This window comes from Hypanus sabinus, chromosome 8 (assembly GCF_030144855.1).
Source record: "Hypanus sabinus isolate sHypSab1 chromosome 8, sHypSab1.hap1, whole genome shotgun sequence".
Taxonomy (NCBI): Eukaryota; Metazoa; Chordata; class Chondrichthyes; order Myliobatiformes; family Dasyatidae; genus Hypanus; species Hypanus sabinus.
The window spans coordinates 110,690,161-110,708,828 of record NC_082713.1 but is presented as its reverse complement, the minus strand read 5'-3'; the positions used below and the strand labels follow the sequence as shown (position 1 = coordinate 110,708,828).

The 18,668-nt window shown below is 42.5% G+C and overlaps 2 protein-coding genes and 1 non-coding gene across 4 annotated transcripts in view; 2 read left to right on the top strand and 1 right to left on the bottom strand.

The window, feature by feature from the left end:
• xpot (exportin, tRNA (nuclear export receptor for tRNAs)) overlaps positions 1-7,840 on the bottom strand; it is an 88,165-nt gene extending 80,325 nt beyond the window's left edge. The window contains exons 1-4 of one of the 2 annotated variants that reach the window (XM_059977583.1): positions 7,640-7,840; positions 4,542-4,663; positions 1,796-1,878; positions 1,555-1,611 (exon numbers count right to left, since the gene is read on the bottom strand). In XM_059977583.1, the coding sequence (XP_059833566.1) occupies positions 1,555-1,611; positions 1,796-1,878; positions 4,542-4,601 (200 nt within the window). In that variant the 5' untranslated portion in view covers positions 4,602-4,663; positions 7,640-7,840. Of the gene's footprint in view, positions 1-1,554; positions 1,612-1,795; positions 1,879-4,541; positions 4,664-7,506; positions 7,577-7,639 lie in introns of those variants that run through there. The other variant, XM_059977581.1, reaches the window with a different exon arrangement.
• Positions 7,841-7,945: 105 nt separating this feature from the next.
• Positions 7,946-17,386, top strand: rpl18a (ribosomal protein L18a). The gene is made up of 5 exons (XM_059977584.1): positions 7,946-8,094; positions 11,853-12,032; positions 13,656-13,785; positions 15,095-15,204; positions 17,241-17,386. Exons 1-5 carry the CDS (start codon positions 8,077-8,079, stop codon positions 17,331-17,333), a joined length of 531 nt encoding a protein of 176 aa, XP_059833567.1. The 5' UTR covers positions 7,946-8,076; the 3' UTR covers positions 17,334-17,386.
• Positions 12,576-12,710, top strand: LOC132398755 (small nucleolar RNA SNORA68). Its single transcript, XR_009513784.1, has one exon. It is a non-coding gene; the product is annotated as a small nucleolar RNA SNORA68 (small nucleolar RNA).
• Positions 17,387-18,668: the final 1,282 nt, after the last annotated feature.

Below are 18,668 nucleotides of genomic sequence, written 5' to 3'. Positions count from 1 at the left end.
TGCTCCAGAACAGTCTTTTATTTCTTTTTTCCTACAGATACTGCTCCCAGCATATTGTTTGATTCCAGCATCTGCAGCCTCATGCCTAACATGGAGGCAGTTAAAGATGTACAAATACATTGAAACATGCAGTGAAATGAATCACAATCCAAGGATGTGCTGGGGGAAGACCATAAATGGCAGGCTGCTTTGGACACCAACACAGCATACAAACCCTAACCAACATGTCTTTTGGATGTGGGAGGAAACCAGAGCACTCAGAGGAAATCAGACTGACAGAATTGAACCCAAGTTGCTGGCAGTGCAATTGTATTACACCAACTGTCATGCTACTGTGCAGTAGTTAGGATTGCAAATTAAACATTGGCCTTTAATGTTGAGGATGAGTACAGACATAGGAAATCTTGCTATGCTTGAAACTGTCCTTAAATCTCTTCAAGACAGCAACTGTCCTCCTTCTGCCCAATAGCCCCCATCTTTCATTAGGTTTCTATCTTAATGTTAACTTTAAATTTGTATCTTCTAGTTGGGGTGGGTGGGTGGGAGGGAGGAATGAATGGATGACCTTCATCAGCTTCAAGAAATTTGTGCAGCAATTCATACCATTGTAGCCATTACAAAGCAGATTAAAATAATGCACATTTAAGAATTGGTAAATTAGTTAAATAACTTCAAGTTCCAGGTGACAACATCTCAGAGGATTCTATCCTGGACCCAACACTAATGCAGCCATGAATTAGAGTAACCTACTTCGTTGGGAATTTGAGATTTGGTATGTCACCAAAGGGCTTTTTAAATTTCTACAGATGTACACATTCTGACTGGCTGTACCTGCTATGGAAGCTCCAATTCATAGGATTACAAGAGGCTACAGAGTCACCCAGCTCTATAATGGGCACAATCCTTCCTACCAGTTAAGATATCTTCAAAAAGCAACCCCTCAAGAAGACAGCGTCCATTTTTAAGGGCCCTCACATCCAAGACTTGCCCTTTTCTTGTTACAACCATTGGGGAGGAGATACAGGAGCCTGAAGATACTACTCAATGCTTTAGGAGCTTTTTTCCTCTCTACCAGATTTCTGAATGGTCCATGAACCTTATTACTTTGGTATTCCTTTTTTTTTGCACTATTTATGTTTTAATTGAAAGTAGCAGTTGAAGGAATGCAGCAATAAAGCGGTAAGTGCTCTGGAAAGATTTTACCATCAAGGCCTTCCTTAACCAGTACCTAATGTAGGGTCGCACAATCAGAGACTTACGGACACTCAGTTTTCAGGCTGGGATCAAAGCACACAAGGTAAAAATGGATAATCATCGTATAAAGTTCTAAAGTAGGCTCATGTTGTGGATGAGATCAGCTTGACAGATATTGCAAGGTTGGAAAGCATTGAAACATGGATGTCTATTGACTACAAGAGCAAGCATGTGGGAGTGCTGCAAGATTTGCACAAAATGACAAATTTCACGTAATCTAAGACACTGCTAATAAATCGGATTCTGAATTCAACAACAAATTTAGAATACAAGTAAAATATTGTGAGTAGCGTCTCTTACCTGAATTTAATTTGATGTTCCAGTACTTGAATACAAAAGAACTTCACGTGGTCATCACTGAGGACAAGAAAAAACATTTGAATTTGGTCTTTTCTCACCCTCTTTTAACTTTCACTAATTCTAAAATCTCAACCACCTCTCCAGCTCAATGCTATTTTCCTCATTTGCCTTGAACACATTTTTAAGCAGAAAGTCTACAAAAGTATCTGTAAAACAGACCAAGTAGAAGTACTCTACCTACCTGTATATTCCCTGTGCTAAAGCTTCAGCACACACCTGCCATGCGTCATGGGAAACCTTTAACTGTTCAAAATATGCCAGTGCCTAAAGAATAGATCATAAACAAAATGCATGTAAAGTTTATATGTTCTCTCCGTGACTGAGTGGCTTTCCTCTGGTTTCCTCCCATATTCCAAAAGCAAACAGGTTAAAAGTAGGTTAAAAACAGAAAATGCTGGCAGAACTCAGCAGGCCTGACAGCATCTATGGGAGGAGGTGGTGACAAGAGGTGACCGAGAGGTTAAAGCGATGGACTACTAATCCATTGTGCTCTGCACTCATGGGTTCAAATCCCATCCTCGTGACATGGTAATCGGGGGGACCACCTTTGAAACTGTCACTTTGTCACTACCTCCCCCCATAGCTGCTGTCTGGCCTGCTGAGTTCTGCCAGCATTTTGTGTTTTTTATTTATTTCCAGCACCTGCAGATTCACTCAGGTTAGTAGGTTAATAGGTCACAAGTGCAACTAGGCTCATTGGGTGGAAGGACCTGGTACCATGATGTATTTCCAACTAAATAAATAACAAGCTTATTCTGTGCCAGTTACAGATCTTGCCAGCATCTGCACTATTTCCTTATATGCCACAGTTCTCAATTCAAAACACAAGTGACTACAGAAGGATCAACCAACAAGCATACACTTGCAGAACTGGTGCATAAACTGCTTCAAGCATAAAGCATGTGGGTCCCTGGGCACAGCACCCAAATTTAAAAACTTACAAATGAAACACTAGTTTATATCCAGAACAGTACTATACCAGTACTGAGCAGCACACTCTAGGAAATGAGCACATTGTAAGGGGGACAGAAGAACTTGCCAGAACAATTCCTGACAAAGGATTATGTTAGGCAGACAGACTTAGAAAAACTACTGTGGCTCTCCCTAGGGACAAAAATCAGTAACAGCAGGGGCAGGGGCAGCACAGTGCATAGCACTCCTTTAGCACCAGCTATAAGATTGGGGTTCAAATCCTGCCACTGTCTATAATTAGTTTATGCGTTCTCCCTATGACCACGTGGGCTTCCTCCGGGTACTGTTTTCCTCCCACATTCTAACGACGTACACATTAGGGTTAGTACATTGTGGGTATGCTTTCTTGGTGGCAGAAGCCTGGCACCACATTCTCACTGATTTGATTCGATGCAAATGACACATTTCACTTTATGTTTCAATGCGTATGTGACACATACACATTGCACTAATCCCTTTATAATCTCTCCCACTCCCTCTTGACTGAATGGAATGACATCAGGACACAATCTGTTACAACTGGCAAGAGATCCAAGGGAACACAAGATGAAAATGAGTGTAGGCAGATCCAAATGTGACGTTTAAAATGGAATTAGATAAATACTTAAAAGAAAATAATTTCCATAGCAGAGATACTAGAGAGGGATGAATCAGACTTATTAAGAGAGCCAGTATATACAACATAACGTCTGTCTCTCTTTGCTGTACAATTCAATGTGTTAATGGAATCGATTCTAATTTGCAAACTTTCAGGTCTTGGTATTGAAAGGCACTCTCATCAATGAAAAGAATTAAATACAGAAATGCTCAAGACAAGAGCTGGGTAATGCAGTGATAAAGCTGCAGTAAATTGCAATGGAAATAATTTGCAAAACATGTATCTCAGGTGGTTGATGGTTGCGTAGAGCTGTTCTCCGACTTTGGCAATTTACTTACAAATGTTTTGCCACCATACGAGGAAACACTGTCAATGCACTGTGTCCTCTAAATGCTTGGTCTTAATATACTTAACCATAATGATTGATAAGTATGACAACCAATCAGCTGGTTGATAAGCATATAAAGGCTAAGCACACCACAAATTAACTGTGCACTGATGATGTCTCCTCACATGGTGACTAAACGTTTGCAAGTAAATTGCCAAGATCAGAGAACAACTCAACCCAACCATATATTGCAGTGATGGGAAAGGGTGTTATGGAAAGAATTCAAAATCAAGGCCTTTCTTAGCCAGAGTCTAATGTAGGTTTATTCAACCATAGAGTTACTAAGCTATAGACATGGACTTTCCAGTCTGGGGTCAAAGCATGCACAACTACAGGTAAAATGAACAAACATCGTGTATAGGTCAGGTTGACAGATATTGCAATGAATAGCAATGTCTTTTGACAAGAAAGACAGCATGTAGAAATTCAGCAAGAATGCCAAGGTATAGATAGATAGAGGGATGGAATCCTGCTGTGTGGATTTTCATTCGCATTTTCTTCCTGCCTGTGATGCAACATATTTCCTAATGCTTGGCCAGGGCACAGGAAATCATGCAAACGAGCCAGTTTCACCACAGTATTAGCCCAGCAACATTTAACTGAAAACATCTTCTGAATCAGGGAAATAAAAAGCCTGTCTATTTCCTGGTCAGTCCACGGAGGAGAAATAATACCCTAATTCAATTAGTGCCTCTCCATAAAGCACGAACATGGCATTTTGACAGAACAGACTTCAAACTTTGCAGAACCCAAGTTTTCATAAATGTTTAAAATCAGCATAGGCATGTTTACTAAACATATTTCATTAACATTTTAACATCTAGAGGCATGTTTTGTACATCAATTTTTGATGGTAACATTCTAAATTTACATTCAGCTAAATGAACATTTTTAACCTGCACTGATAGACTAAATATTAAGTTTATCTGTGCAAAACAAAACAGTTAATTGAGCAGATTTTTCACTCACCCTCTGTCTGAAAGTGGCATCTGCATTTGGGCTCAAGCCCAGAAGAGCCTGTTCATCCATTGTGCTGATTACCTATTCTTCACAGAGGGTTTGCTCACTTCCCATTTACAGTCCATAAGCATCTGGCAAAGAGCAACAACATAGAGAATGGGTTCACCTACAGCGGCATTAAATTCAGCACAAACAAACTGACTAACATTTATCTGCCCAGAAATGCAGTGGAATTGAGCAATGATGCAAGACAAGAGCCATTCTGTCACCATCTCAGAGTGTATTCAGTACTGGTGGCCTTGCCAGCTACGATGCTGATGCTGCACTGGTTGATGCAACATCTCCACGTCCTGAGTCAACTACTCCTTCGCTGTTTACTTGAGTAAAGAGATAGCAACCTTAAAATCAAACACTCCCTACCAAGTAAAGGAAAACAGAAAAAAAAGTGTTTTGTCATTAGGAATACACATTTCACACATTAAGTAACCCGTGCAAGCTAAAGACCTACCCCCTCTCCCTTTTGTTTTAAATACAGGCTGTGGGCATCAAAATTAAAACTATTATCACTATTCAGTACAGTTTAAAAAACGAAATGATTGTCACTCCAGATTAGATACAACATTAAAAAAAAACACAATAACTACACAAGACTAGCTTATATTCGTCAACTGGGTGTATGTACATAAAGTGATGCTAGGTTCAGGAGAGTCTGTACACAAGGTGACTGACAGGAAATGACAAAGTAGTGGTGGCTGGTGGTTTAATAAGTAGAGGAGTGAACCAACCTGATGGATTGGATATTACGTAGTCTCCTCCCTGACGGGAGTGGGGCAAACATGAGCAGGGTGGGTGGGCTCCTTCATGACACTGCTGGCCTTTCTCCAGCACCTTTCTATATATCTGTACATCACAAGATCAGCGTGTATTGCCCTAGAACTGGGAAGCTTGTGGAACTGGAACTGCTTCAGAGGAGGGTGACTGAGTTGTTTCTGAAAGAGGATTAGTGGGGCTTTTCTGATGATATGATAAACTTCATTCCTGTTATTAGCTTTTTAATTCCTCATTTGTTTAATTAACCTGTGACCTCCAAGTTTAAGTTTATATAATTCTTTATTCTCAGGAATTGTTAAATACTGTTCTTTTGTTGCCTGTCATGACAACATGCCACAGCAAATTCCTAACACATGGAAATGTAAATGATGAATAGGGTTGATCCTTAAATGAATTAAAATGCAACATTACAGAATTTCAACTCGTGTTTCCAATACCAGTTCTTCTCAGGACTTCAAAACAGGCTTTGTGAACATAATGCTATTGTACAGGAGCATACATACAACAGATGATATTGAGAGAGGAAGCTCTAAGGTATTTGCATACAGCAAATTACAAGCAAATTTCCATGAAGAGGCAGGAAAAACCCCCATGCCTCCCAAAGCCAAGTAAGATATTGTAGGCTGATGAAACGAGGGGTGCTCCTTCCAGGTGAGGCAACACTTCACCTGTGAGTCTGTTGGGGGTCATCAACTGTATCCCGTACTCCTGGTGTGGCCTCCTGTATATCCACGAGACCCAACATAGATTAGGGCACTGCTTCATCTGCCACAAGAAGTGGGACCTCCCAGTGGCCACCCATTTAAAATTCTACTTTCCATTCTGACATGTCAGTCCACGGCCTCTTCTACTGCTGTGATGAGGTCACAATGAAGTTGGAGGAGCAACATCTTATATTCCATCTGGGTAGCGCCCAACCTGACGGCATGAACACCAATCTCTCCAACCTCCGTTAATTGCACCCCCACTTCACCACTCCCTGTTCTCCTATCTCACCCTATCTGCTTACCTACCCATCACCACCTTCTAGTGCTCCTCCCCTTCTTCCAGTCTTGTCCTCTCCTATCAGATTCCCCTTTCTCCAGTCCTTTATCTCTTTCACCAATTAACTTCCCAGCTCTTTACTTCACTCCTCCCCCAGTTTCACCTATCCACCTGAAACCTTGACTACTTCCCTACTTTTCTACAGATGCTGCCTGGCCTGCTGAGCTCCTCCAACATTTTGTGTGGGATGCTGTGAGTAGGATGGAGGGCTAATTGAACAGGGGTCTAGCTGGGTGTATAAAGGGCCGGACTGGGCAAGAAGGAAGAAAGAAATTGAACAGGAACCAAGCTGGGGGAGAGGGTTTTATTGAGGAGGGAGACCAGACACGGGGAAGGATGTGGTTGTTAGGCAGGGGCAGGGCTGAGCTGGGTGGGTGGGGGAGGAAGAGAAAGGAAGTGGATAATTGAACAGAGGCTTGGGTTAAGGGTGTAGGGGTGAATAGCAGAGGGAGGATCCTGCCACTATTAAGGACATCTTCAAAAGGTGGTGTCTTGAGGAGGCAGCACCCATCATTAAAGAATCTCACCATCCAGACGTGCCCTCTTCTCATTACTACTATCAGGAAGGAGGTACAGGAGCACAGCTTCTTTCCCTCCACCAACGTATTTCTGAACGGTCCATGACCCATAACACTACCTCAATATTCCTCGTTTTCTCTATTTGCATTATCATTATGCATTCTGCTGCACAGAACTACAAATTTCTCGACGTATATCACTGATAACAAACCCGACTTTGATCCTAATCAGAAGCCAGACGTGAGGGAGGCAAGGGGGAGGGGAGAGAGAGCAGGGTCTGGTATTGAGGATGGAGTATGGACGCCGCTGGGGTTTGAATAACGCTGTGGGAGGGGGAGAGCTGGTTAAGAAGCCAAGAGTTTTGTGTTGAGTACTCGTTCAGGGGCCCAGCCTTGCTCCCACCGAGCGGAGGGTTGGCCTCGGACCTCCACTGCCTCTACTTCTTCGTTCCCCCTCATTACCCCTTCCCATTGAAGGCCCACCCTAACACCAGCAGTTCTCCAGTCTCCCTCCAGCTTTCCACACCGCTCTTCCCTCAGACCCAAACCCCCTCCTTCCTACCTCCCAACCCCAAATTTACCTTCCCTCATTCCCAGGCGCCTCGCGTGGAAACTCGGCCGGAAGTCGCCCGGACACACCGGGAGGGCGGGTCACGACCTCCGGAACTGAATCCGTTCAAACCCATTGAGTGAGAGAAGAATGAATAGACACACCTGAATACATATTTATACTTGATTTTCAGTCTACGCGGGTCATCTGTCTTACGCAGGAATTAATAACGATTACGCGGAGCTGTTTAGTGAAAGTAACTCAGGACTCTCCCTCAACCGGTGACACGCTGGATAAGAGCTTGCACCCCATTGGCTCAACTCGTCATGACGTTTTTCAGTTTGGTATTAAATCAATAAAAGTTGTTAGCTACTGAGTTCACACCCTGACAATAAAAATGAAAGTGTTAACGTGAACGTCCCCACTTCTGCAAATATGGTTCTCCGATCTGAAATCTGTGCAGTCTTTTGGAAGTTTCAGCCAATAGGCTAGCAGCTAGCTCGCAAGCGCCTCGTGTCGTCATTTCCGGAAGGGAAGGTTGAGACCGGCGTTGGCAGTGACGTAACTTCCTCTTTTTGGCGGCAGGCGGCCGAGAGGCGACATGAAGGCTTCGGGCACCGTAGGTTGAGCGGCGGCGGGTTTGGGTCGGGGGCCCCCGGTACCGCCGGGGCAGGGTTGTGGGCCGGCGTGAAGCTGTGCGAAGGATACCTGACCTGGCTTTTTGTGCATCTGGTGGGGTTTAGCGACCCGGGGGTTTGGTGGAGGGAGATGGCGGGCGAGGCCTGCAGCCATGTGCTGCCTTACCCGGGGGGCCGCATCTCCCTCCGCCGGCATCAAAGGGAGCAAGCGGAGCCTTCACCGCCCGTCCTTCAGCACGTCCCAGAACCCTTCCTTTCGGCCTCTGACATCTAGTTGGCGGCCTTTTCGTGCACAAGATCCAGCAATGTATTTTAACAGCCGTGTCCCTGACCCGCTCTGTTTGTGGAGCCTTTGGTTTTGGTTTGCTGTTGTCAGGTACAAAGAGGTTTACCTGCTGTGTTGTCCATGCGCAAATCGCACCTACACCGAGTTAGTTCAAGAAAAGCAAAGCAGACACTAGTGGAGTACAATGGAGGAATTAGCGGTAACGCGACATCTTGGATTGGGACCATTTTACCTGACCTTGGCTGGTATAAAATGTGGAGGGGAGGTTTGGAGCCGGCAGGTGATGGGTGGGTTCAAGTCAGTAACGTCTGAAGCTGGAATATCAGGTGGAAGTTAAAAGGCTTTTTTTGACTAAAGACTGGAACGTAATGAAGAGGGAGATTATGAGGAGAAACGATGTCACGTTTGCAGAGAATGCAGTGGTGATTAGACAAATGTGGTGCAAAGGCCAAAACAGTATAGATTAGAACATCAACAATTCTGTTTTTTATTATACAGTATTGTGTAATGGTCATAACAACATACACATAGCTAGGGTACCCAGGACATCTCCAGGGAGCGGTGTCTCAGAAAGTCAGTGACCATTGTTAAGGACCCCCAGTGCCATTTGTAAAATTGTAAAATTAGTCAGTTCCATCTGTGGTATCCAAGACCACTTCAAGGAGTGGTGCCTCAGAAAGGTGATGTCCTTTATTAAGGGCCTCCATCACTCAGGACATGCCCTTTTCTCACTGTTACCATCAGGTAGGAGATACAGAAGCCTGAAGGCGCACACTCAGTGATTCAGGAACAGTTTCTTCCCCTCTGCCATCTGATTCCTAAATGGACATTGAATCCTTGGACACTACTCACTTTTTTTTTGTTTCTGTTTTTGCACAATTTTAATCAACTTTATGTATACTGTAATTGTTTTCTATATTGTTTATTGCGTTGAACTGTTGCTGCTAAGTTGACAAAAATTCATGATAAATGCCAGTGATGATAAACCTGATTCTGAGATTGAGCTTCTAAATCTGGCAGGAGCAAAGGATCTTGTAAATTACAATAAGAAAATATATATGTGCTTATAATTAAATAAATAGTGCAAAAAAAAAGAAAGATGGGTGATTTCATTGTCCATTCAGAAATACAACTGAGGTGGTTTGGGGGGGGGGGGGGGAATTGTTCCAAAACGATTGTATGCTTTTAGGCTCCTGTACCTCAATGAGAAGGGAGCATGTCCTGGGTAAGGGAGAGTCACAAGGAAGTTGAGTATGGGCATAGAGACCAAATCTGGATCCGCTGCAGTCCATGGCCTGTTAGGTGCTTCAAGTGTTTTCAGTTTTTATGGTTGATTGTATTTGTCCAGTCCCCCAAGTGTTTTTTTTACTGAGCATTTTAACAGGTAAGTAATAAAATAATAAGTACTGACTTGCATAGCAGGAGAATTATGGGGCAAAGGCAGGCAGGTGGAGCTGAGTCACCCCATAATATTATTCAATGGGTCAAATGCTAAAACATTGCTGATGACACAAAGGTTGTGGGTAGTCTGGAGGGTTGTCGAGGGTTACAGAGGGACATCGGTAGGATGCAGAACTGGGCTGAGAAGTGGCAGATGGAGTTCAACCCAAGTAAGTGTGAAGTGGTTCCTTTCAGTAGGTCAAATTTGAAGGCAGGGAGTAGTATTAAAGGTAAGATACTCGGAAGTGTGGAGGATCAGAGATCTTGGGGTCCCTGTCCATAGGACATTCAAGGCTGCTGTGCAGGTTGACAGTGTTGAGGCATATAGAGACGTGAGTTAATGTTGCAGCTGTATAAGACCTTGGTCAGACCCCAGTTCTGGTCAATTCACTGCAGAAAATATGTGGATACCATTGAGAGTGCAGAAAAGGTTTGAGGATTTTGCTTGGATTGGGGAGCATGCTTTATGAGAATAGGTTGAGTGAACTTGGTTTTTTCTCCTTGGAGCGGCGGAATATGAGAGGTGACCTGACAGAGGTGCATAAGATTATGAGAGCCATTGATCAAGATTTTTTTCCCCAGGTCTGAGTTAAGGTGCTTGGAAGTAGGTACAGAGGGGATGTTGGGTTTTTTTCACACAGAGTGGTGGGTGCATGGAATTCACCGACAATGAAGGTGGTAGAGGTGTTTACAGTAGGGTCTCTTAAGCTACATGGAGCTTAGAAAAATTGAGGGCTATGTGGTAGGGTAATTCTTAGCAGTTCCTAGAGGTTACATGGTCGGCACAGCATTGTGGGCCAAAGGGCCTGTGTGCTGTAGATTCATATGTTCCCATTTAAGTTTGTATATCAAATAACAGAGCAGCTGGATAACCTTTGATTTAATTCTCCTTAACGGTTTTAGTAATCCCACCTCAGGTTTGCAGGTCAACATTCACAACACCACTGTATTCCTTTCTCTGTAGAAAAGTGTAATTGGTTAGATTTAATAGAATGATTATTGATCTGAAACAACTTATATTTCCTAACATTTCCAGTGTTTCATTGTGTTACACAGCAGGTAATGGAATTGTATGACAAATTTGTAATGAAGATACTGTACTTCAGTCAGTGAACACAACTGATGGTCTTTGTGAATTGAATTGACTTTATTTCTTACATCCACATACAAGAGGAGTAAAAATCTTTTAGTCTACATTTAAATATGCAATATGCAACCAGTAATTAATAATTATAATATATAGAACAGTCAATGTAATATAGTGTACACCAAATCAGCGTGAGTTCATTCGTCTGATGGCCTGGTGGAAGAAGTCCTGGAGCCTGTTGGTCTTGGCTACAATACCGCTTCCCAGATGGTAGCAGCTGGAATAGATTGTGGTTGGGGTGATGTGGGTCCCCAGTGATCCTACGGGCCCTTTTTACACACCTGTCTTTCTAAATGTCCTGAATCATGGGAACTATGACTACAGATGCTCTACGCCAGAGATGTCAAACTCATTTTAGGTCACGCGCCAGATTGGGCAAAATGCAGCTTCATGCGGGCCTGGTCAGTCGGGCAGCTTTCATTGCCTCCGTTTTTTTCAGCCTGTTCTCATGTGTCTCAGTTTCTGCTATAACTACAAAGTGTTTCACTTCACAAATTCCATTTCTTATGAAGAAGACTGCTGAGCAAGCATTATTTTTATGATTGGTATTAACTTACAATCATAGGCTTCATATCGCCGGGCCATTCATAATTAAAATAATAGATCTATCTAAAATGATCTCGTGGGCCTTGAGTTTGACACCTGTGCTCTACGCCGTCCACACCACTCTCTGCAGACTCCTGCAAGTGACCCTAATTTTCAGTGCAAGCTGAAGAGTATTGTTTTACCATTTAATGACTTAATGTGTTCGAAAATGAATTGTACTGTATCCCTTTTTGAAAATGTAATGCTCCATAAAATGAAATTTAACTTTTTGGTTTTGTGTTGTATGATGTAGACATAATAACATATTGCAAACTTTTCAGCTTAAAGAATACAAGGTGATTGGGCGACGCCTGCCCTCGCCTAAAGATGCCAACCCTCCTCTCTATCGAATGCGGATCTTCGCTCCAAATCATATTGTCGCCAAGTCTCGATTCTGGTACTTCATTTCATTGATGAAGAAACTGAAGAAGTCCGCTGGGGAAATTGTCTATTGTGGCCAGGTAAACATGTCTAGATGTACCAGTGTAGTCTTTGCTGTTTGACTTGCTGGACTGTAATGGTGGTGCAGTTTGTTGGGAGCAGCACCAAATCTCACCCATGTAAGTGGATGTAGCAGAAAATTGTTTGGCCCTGGACTGTATCCTGAAGGAATTGATGAAGTCCATTTGCACTTTATCCCTCTGTACCTTTACTATCCAAAAATCTAAAAACTTCATCCTCCCAAACAGATCAAAAGATCAGTTTTATTTGTCATATCTACATTGAAACCCAAAGTTCAATACATTGAATCAACAAGGATTGTTATTGGGGTAGCCCACAAGTGTCATGCTTGCAGCGCCAACATAGCGTGCTCTCAACTTATCCTAACGGTATGTCTTCAAAATGTAGCAGAAAACTAGAGCACACAATGAAAACGCTGGAGAACGTGCAGGCAGCGGCGGGAACTGAACATCGATCAGTAGCCTTTGCCATTTGCTCTAAGTGCTACACTACCTTACCACCTGTTCACAGACTAAGCATGGAAAGCACTGTTGTGTTCTGGTTTTGCACACCAACCCAAAAGGCATTCTGCTTAATCGTCTAGTGTCTTTCTTTAGGTGTGCAGAAATGAAATGAACTTTGTCGCCTTTTTGAAACTTTATCATGTTTCTAAAAGTGAAATTAAAAGTACTACATGATTTGTCGATGCAAGATAAAATATGTTCCAACAATCAGGATACAGTCAGTGGAGGTGTCCAAAATCACTTACTGTTCAGAACTGATATTTGTGCATCTTTTTATTGACTTGTAGAATACTAGATTGTGTTATAAACAGTGTGATTTGAATTTTAAGGTATGTCTCTCAGCTCTATTGTTCAATGAAACTGCTTGTGTATTCATGGCTGGATTTTCAGCATTTTGGCATTTATTCTGTACTATTTGTGTCTGCGTGTAAAATTATTAGCCGCAGACTTAATATTCCAGATTATTCTTAATTTGCTTACATTCTCTGCAAGGGTTTCAAGGCTCGAGATTGGTATTGTTCAAGAAATGTGATTTGTTTTTAATGGTTTTTAAATACTTTTAAGATAGTAAGACTTACAAATGTGACATGTGAAATCATGACCACACGTCTACTCCATATTTTTCTACGAATGCTGCCGGCTCTGCAGGGCATACCCTTTCTGGTTCCTTTATTGCTTATCTCAATCTATCGCAAGATTCCCTCTACCACTCCCACCCTCTGTGCAACATATAACTGTTTTTGTGCTTTCCCAGTCCCGGCGAAGGGTCTTGGGCCTCAAATATTAATCCTGTATGTGTATGAATTCATCTGTACAGTCCCACCCTCGTTTCCAAACAGGGTTTCAACTGTGCATGTTAGTTCAAAAGTACTAAACCGTGGCTAAATAATGACTTTTGCATAGCAAGTTTAATGGGAAAAGGCAAATAGATAGTCATGGACCAAATGGCCTACTCCTACTCCTATTTTTTTCTTAGAATTATATGGAATTGTTGACACCCAAACAATTACTGGTCCAAAATGGGGAAAATATCTGCAGGTACCTTTTCCTGATTAAACGTGTTCTGGGAAGAGGAATTTCGTTTGTTTAGTTGAAAGCTGATAACTTTAATTTTTGCAGGTATATGAGAAGTCACCAGCAAAAGTGAAGAATTTTGGAATTTGGCTGCGCTATGACTCCCGTAGTGGAACTCATAACATGTACAGGGAGTACAGAGACCTGACCACTGCTGGTGCTGTCACCCTGTGCTGTGAGTAGCTTTCTTACTAATGTGAGAAGTGCAGCTAGTTGAGCTGCTGCCTGCCAACTCCACTGACTCAAGTTCAGTCCTGGCTTCCACCACTATTAGCATGTTCTCCAATGTCCTGAAAGCCATCGACTCCCTGTTTCACACTAATTCCAAAGGTTTATTCTCTCCAACACCCTTCAGATTCTACCTCTCACCTGCACACCTGGGACATTTTACGGTGGCCAGTTAACCTGGCAGCCATTTGGGGTGTGGAAGGGCCCGGGGAAAGCTGTGGAGTCACAGGGGAACATGCACATTCAACACAAACTTTGAAAGTACTTCCACAAATTGTCCTGGTGCTTTATTTTAAATATCGAAGTGTTTGGGCCTGCGAATTCAACAGTGTATTGTCAAGTATAATGATCAATTTAAATGTAATTGCACAGCTTTCAGACATCCATAACATACACAGTAAGTTTGGGAAATAGTCAATATTTGGTGCTGAAACCAAGTGCAGTTTGTTGGAATGTGTTGCTTTTAGAAGATAAGGCCTTTGGGAAAATTCAAGTCAGTTACCATCACGGTTCAGCTAGGTGCTAGGTTATTTCTAGTGACTGGAGATTATAAACCTTACTGCAAAGTTAAGAGGGTTAAATTTGAAGTACAGAGAGACATGGATGTTGATGTGCAGTTAGTGGGTGTACTAAGTCACTTTGTGCTCTAGAAATTATGTGGGTTTTTGATCGAAGTGACAGATAACTGATTTAATTCAGGTAAGCACTGAAGACTAATACAAAGATCTGTATGGTGTTGGGATGAAAATCACCAGGGATGTCAGGTGTAGGTGCTTTACATGGGTGGTAGGCGTTGTGCCAGAGAGGGTAATGTAGGAGGAAGGATCAGATTGATCTTGGAATGAATTAAAGAGTTCATACAACATTGTGGACTGAAGGACCTATATGATCAGTTCTAAAAACCCAATTTGACAATAAAATAATTGTCTCCTGTGTATTTTCCATTTCACATGATTTTGGAGGCTATTTGAATGCATCAAGTTTGTCAGCACAAAGCAATCCTGTTCTACTAATTTTCCTGTAATCTGTTCCCATCAATCGTTCCAGATCTGCCAGCCATTTATGCATTAGGGCACTTTATAGTGACCGGTTTATTTCCCTACCTTACACATCAGTCACATGCATTCTCCACGCATGATGCCTGAGGTCAGGAACGAACTTTGTTCACTGGAGCTGCTCCACCACCTCAGGGCTGCATTGTAAATACTTGTGGTTTAATTATTTGTTGAAGATTCCATTCTGCTCATCCCTTGTAGACCGGGACATGGGAGCTCGCCATCGTGCTCGTGCTCACTCCATTCAAATCATGAGGGTGGAGGAGATTCCATCAAGCAAGTGTCGCCGTCCTGCTGTCAAGCAGTTCCACGTGAGTAGTGAATGTTCTGAGTCATATCTCTAATATAAATCCTCTGAGCTTCCTCCTTATCATTACAGTGTCAATCAAAAATACCTGAAAATGCACCAGTTTCCACATCTACACTGGCACCTGACGTAGCATCTTAAATGATCTTTCCTGCTCACCTTGTTTGTTCCTGTTCATATGTTCGTTGTGTGGCGCGTGGTTAAGGTGTTGGTTTAGTGATCTGAAGGTTGCTAGTTTGAACCTCAGCTAAGGCAGCTGGTTTTCCCTTGAGCAAGGCACTTAACCACACATTGCTCTGCGATGACACTGGTGCCAAGCTGTATCGGCCCTTGCCCTTCCCCTTCCCTTGGACAACATCGGTGACGTGGAGAGGGGAGACTTGCAGTATAGGCAACTGCCGTCTCCCGTACAACCTTGCCCAGGCTTGTGCCCTGGAAACTTCCCAAGGGGCAAATTCATGATCTCAGACTAACGAATGCCTATGTTCACATTTATTAAGTTTGATTATTGATGTTTATGGCATGTGACCTTTCTGCTAAATGTTGATTGCTCATGACTGCACTATTGGCTTGTAAATCGTTGGTTGCTACTGTGTCTGTTATGGTATTGCCCTGTGTTTTATGCTTGGCACTGAACCACAATCAACTGTGGTGTGTTTCACATACTGGCATAAAGTGATTCTGATCTCTGCTGTCTCTGCACTCAGTACTGAGCAGAAATTCACTCCATTGAAGTGCTGGAGAACCAGGGACCATTGTCTTGGATGCCTGTTGGAAACTCCATCCTCTACTCAGCAGCTCCATTTCAACTTGTCATGTTGGACAAAGGGGCTTCAATCACTTGGGAGTATCCATTTAAGTCTCTTGCTAGGAGCATTGTAGGAAAATACTTTGACCGCAAAAGTAATAGGGGTCTAAAGCTTACTGCCTGAAGAGGTGGTGGGGCAGACACCCCCACCACATGTAAAATGAAGCCAATGTGCAGTGACTGAAAGCACCAAAATGCGAGAGCTGAAAAATGGGATTTGGAAGCAAGTCTGCTTGGGCATGGTAAATTTGTTCCTGTATATAAGCTTCCAACCACATAGTGTGCTATTGCCAAGCCTGACTATTGACAATTTCCCCTTGTGTATCATACACCCCTCAATCCTCATCCACTGGGGACCTTTGCAGTTCTTTCTAGGTCCTTGCAGCTCTTCTCTTCCAGCTGCTGTTGATGTTATCTGTACTCCCGTAGTCAGCTAATTGTATTCGCTGCTGGTCTAGCACACCTCCCATTTTAAAGTAAGATTTCTGCAGATGCTGGAAATCCACAGCAACATACAAAATGCTGGAGAGACTCAGCACGTCATGCAGCATCTATGGAAAATAACAGTCCTGATGAAGAAGTCAGTTCAAAATGGCAATGCTCCTCTAAAGCTCCCACATATCTGGCAGCCTCCATCTCTGGCTTGTGTGTTATCAGCAGTGTCTTTGTGTACAAGGCATTGGTTTCTAAAATCCCTTTCCTCACACCCCTCTGGTTCCCTCATTTTATTGTCAAAGTTTACATTTCAATACATGATACTACTCTAGACAGCCATGAAATACAGAAAAACCATGGCTCCCTCACGAAAAAGAACAGCGACATTAACATCAAAACTGACAGATTGCCCACACAGAAAAACACCCAAAAACATCAGACCCCAAATCCCCAACCCTCCTTCGCATAAAATGTAACATCTCCCACCTGCCAATCGACAACAGAAACATTAAACTGAAGATCAATATAAACTACAGTCCAAAAATCACATAACCAGTTATTTTGTTAGTATTACTTTGTTAGCAACATACAACATGCTGAATGCTGGGGGGGAAATAGACATTCCGTGTTTTGGGATGAGACCTTTCGGAGCTTTATTGTTACTTTTGATCTCTATATGTCATTTGAGAATTCATTATGATAAACATGCTGGTAAACAGCATGACATAATCAAGACAAGTTCAAGACATTAATATTTTGCAATCTAATTCTTTCTAATTAATTGAATTACTTTACAGGATTCCAAGATCAAGTTCCCACTCCCACACCGGATTCTGCGTCGCCAGCACAAGCCACGTTTTACCACCAAGAGACCGAACACTTTCTTTTAAAATGTATTGATACGTTGTGTTGGATCTGTATGAAAATAAAAGTTTGGCTGACAGCCTGAGTCCTGTCTTTTTTAAATATGAAGCAGAGTCCTGAAATGTATGCTTATATCTCAGCATGGGTTAATTCATCACACCGTTATTTTGTTTAGTATTGGGTGTCTTAAAGAGCATTGAGGTGGATAAGGCCTGATGGAATGTACCCAAGGTAATTGCCATCTGAGAAATTGCTGGGACCTTGACCAACATTTTTGTGCCTTCTAAGCACAGGCAAAGTCCTGGAGGATTGACAAGTAGCTGATGTCCATTATTCAAGAAAGGAACCAGGAATAAACCTGAAAACACAGGTGAGCCTCATGTCTGTGGTAAGGAAGTTGCTGGAGAAAATTCTTGGGCATCGGATTTATGAGCATTTGCAAAACCATGCCTGATCAGGGAGAGCCAGCATGGCTTTGTGTGTGGCAATCATGTTACGAACTTAATAGCGTTTTTATGAGTGAAGGTAGAACTGTGGATGTTGTCTGCATTGGTTTTAGTAGGGTGTTTGAAGATTAAATTGCATAGGAATTGGCTGTTTAGATTCAGAAATGGCTTGCCCATAGAAGACAGTGTTGAAGGGACTCTGATAAGTGGTGTTACAGAGATATGTAATAGGATCAATGCTGTTTGTAACATATAAATGATCTGGATGAAAATGTAGATGGGTAGGTTAGTAATCTTGCAGATGGTTGTTGAGGTGGATAGCATAGAAGACTGGCAAAGAACATGGGGATATAGATCAGTTGCAGATGTGGGCTGAAAACTGGCAGATGGAGTTTAGCCTGGCCAAATGTGACGTGTTACACCTTGGGGGGTCAAATGCAAAGAGAGTACACTTAAGGGCAAGATTGATGAGGTGGTTAAGAAGGCATGTGGCGGTTCCAGTGATGTCAATGTAGAGAATGGCAGCTGAAGTCACTAGCTCCTCCAGAAAAATGAGTATTAAAGCCCCGTTAACCTATCAAATATAGTATTTGTCGACAATGTTTGAACTGATAAAAGGGGCAAGAATGGGGAAAAAATGGAAAAAAAGCGAGAGTGCAGCCAGCGGCTCTCCTACCCAACCATGTGCTAGTGAGGCGGACGCTAGGCCTTGTTTAGGCGAAGTGGCAAATATCAAAATTTTGAGAGAAATAAGGGAGTTCCAGAAAGATAGAAGTGTCTGGTGGTACTATTTTCAACAGTGTTTATTAGTAAAATAGACAAATCAATATCAATGCAAATACACAGATAATACATGTTAGCAATAGTGTGGGTATATTAAACAAGCTCAATCGTCTAGGGGATAATGAATTATTA

Excerpts from the sequence above, each read along its gene's own strand:
- rpl18a (XM_059977584.1), top strand. Across the intron at positions 12,033-13,655 it reads AAATTGTCTATTGTGGCCAG|GTATATGAGAAGTCACCAGC; the intron begins GTAAACATGTCT and ends TAATTTTTGCAG. Across the intron at positions 13,786-15,094 it reads TGGTGCTGTCACCCTGTGCT|ACCGGGACATGGGAGCTCGC; the intron begins GTGAGTAGCTTT and ends CATCCCTTGTAG.